At 39.0% G+C, this 1,828-nt stretch overlaps 1 protein-coding gene across 1 annotated transcript; it reads left to right on the top strand.

Moving 5' to 3' along the window:
* The first annotated feature begins 6 nt into the window (after positions 1-6).
* On the top strand, positions 7-1,141 carry LOC111388892 (hexose carrier protein HEX6-like). Its single transcript, XM_023013717.1, has one exon. The coding sequence runs from the start codon at positions 46-48 to the stop codon at positions 961-963; it is 918 nt and encodes a 305-aa protein (XP_022869485.1). The 5' UTR covers positions 7-45; the 3' UTR covers positions 964-1,141.
* The last annotated feature ends 687 nt before the right edge of the window (positions 1,142-1,828 follow it).

Genomic DNA, 1,828 nt, shown 5'->3' with positions numbered 1-1,828 from the left:
GCTGTTAAAATTAAGGGAGGTTGGGGTTGGCGAATTTCATTATCAATGGCAGTAGCCCCAGCTGCAATTCTGACTATTGGGGCGTTTTTCCTCCCGGAGACACCAAATAGCCTAATACAGCATGGAAACGATCATGAAAAGGCCAAGCGAATGCTGCAAAGAATCCGAGGCGTTGATGATGTCCAAGTAGAACTAGACGATCTCATAAAAGCGAGTTATGCTTCAAAATCTGTCAAACACCCGTTTAAGAATCTCTTGCAAAGAAAATATAGGCCTCAACTCATTATGTCAATGGCAATTCCCTTCTTCCTACAAGCGACAGGAATCAATGTGATCGGGTTCTATGCTCCAGTACTTTTTCGGACAATTGGTTTAACCGAAAGTGCATCGCTGTTGTTAACAATTCTGATCTCATTTGTGGGCTTAGGTTCGACAATGGGGTCATCTTTGGTAGTCGACAAACTTGGCAGACGTGCTTTATTTCATTTGGGCGGGATTCAAATGTTCATTACACAAATGTTGATTGGAGGAATAATGGCAGCCAAATTGGGGGATCATGGAGAATTAAGCAAAGGGTATGGCATATTAGTTTTGATCTTAATTTGCGTATATGTTGCTGGTTTTTGTTTGTCATGGGGACCATTGGGATGGGTCGTTCCAAGTGAAATTTTTCCACTGGAAATAAGGTCGGCAGCACAAAGTATTAATGTAGCTACCAGTCTTCTCTTCACATTCGTCATTGCTCAAGGTTTTCTTGCTATGCTTTGCGAAATGAAGTCTGGAATTTTCTTCTTCTTCGGGGGATGGGTGGCATTAATGACTGGATTTGTCCACTTTTTCCTGCCAGAAACCAAGAATATTCCGATAGAGAAAATGGAGAAAATCTGGGAGGAGCATACTTTCTGGAAAAGATTTGTCCCTTGTAATCAAGATAATGAAAAGAGTAAGATTGAGGTAGCATGAGCCTGCAAATATATATGCTTCATAGTGTGTTAGGCCAAATATATCGATCGCACTGGTTTCATGTATTTAATAATGGATCGAATAGAGACATCTATTTGCTTTTGTTTATGTTTACAGCACTTCATTTCACAATACCAGGATATGATCTCTTCAGAATGAGTTGAACAACATTTGGACACTTATTTTGTCCAGATCATTCACAAACTTGAGGCAATATTCCATTTTACGATTTATTTTTTTCCTTTTCTGGCTATGTGAAGTTGATTACCTACCAACCAAGGGTGAAGCAAGAGTTAAATTTATGTGTTTTTGGTTTAGTGCCCCATCAACCAATGAGACCAGAGCATTAGGAACATATCCTGCATCAAACAATTGGGCTGTCAATCCACTTAGAACTTCAACAACCCCATTTCTCAATACTAGCATATCATTACCAGCAGAAAACAAATATATAGTGTTCTGTAATTCCACCCAACTAGAACACGTCTCTTTCTTTAATGCCTTCTCTTTCATCAGTTTCCTGATTTGGGATGTCTTGTTCCACATCTTTGAATCAGCATAAATATTTGATAGCATGATATAGGCTGATGTATCATTTGGATCAATACTCAAAATGTTTTCAGCAGCATATTTACCCAATTCTAAGTCTTTGTAAGTTATACATCCTGATAAAAGAGAGCGCCAAACCACTTTATCCGGCCATAAGCTCCTCTCATTTGTCCTTTGCGGGCAAATAGACTGACCATACAAGCAATATGATCCGTTTTTGGGATAATTTTGAAATCTTTGACCATTGAATTAAAATGATGAAGCCCCTCCTCCAAATATCCTACATGTCCACAGGAAGATAAGACTCCAATGAATG

The sequence above is a fragment of the Olea europaea genome, unplaced genomic scaffold (assembly GCF_002742605.1).
Source record: "Olea europaea var. sylvestris unplaced genomic scaffold, O_europaea_v1 scaffold5363, whole genome shotgun sequence".
In the NCBI taxonomy this organism is placed as follows: Eukaryota; Viridiplantae; Streptophyta; class Magnoliopsida; order Lamiales; family Oleaceae; genus Olea; species Olea europaea.
This window is presented reverse-complemented; position numbering and strand designations above follow the sequence as displayed.

Excerpts from the sequence above, each read along its gene's own strand:
- LOC111388892 (XM_023013717.1), top strand. The coding sequence starts at position 46 with ATGGCAGTAGCCCCAGCTGCAATTCTGACTATTGGGGCGTTTTTCCTC.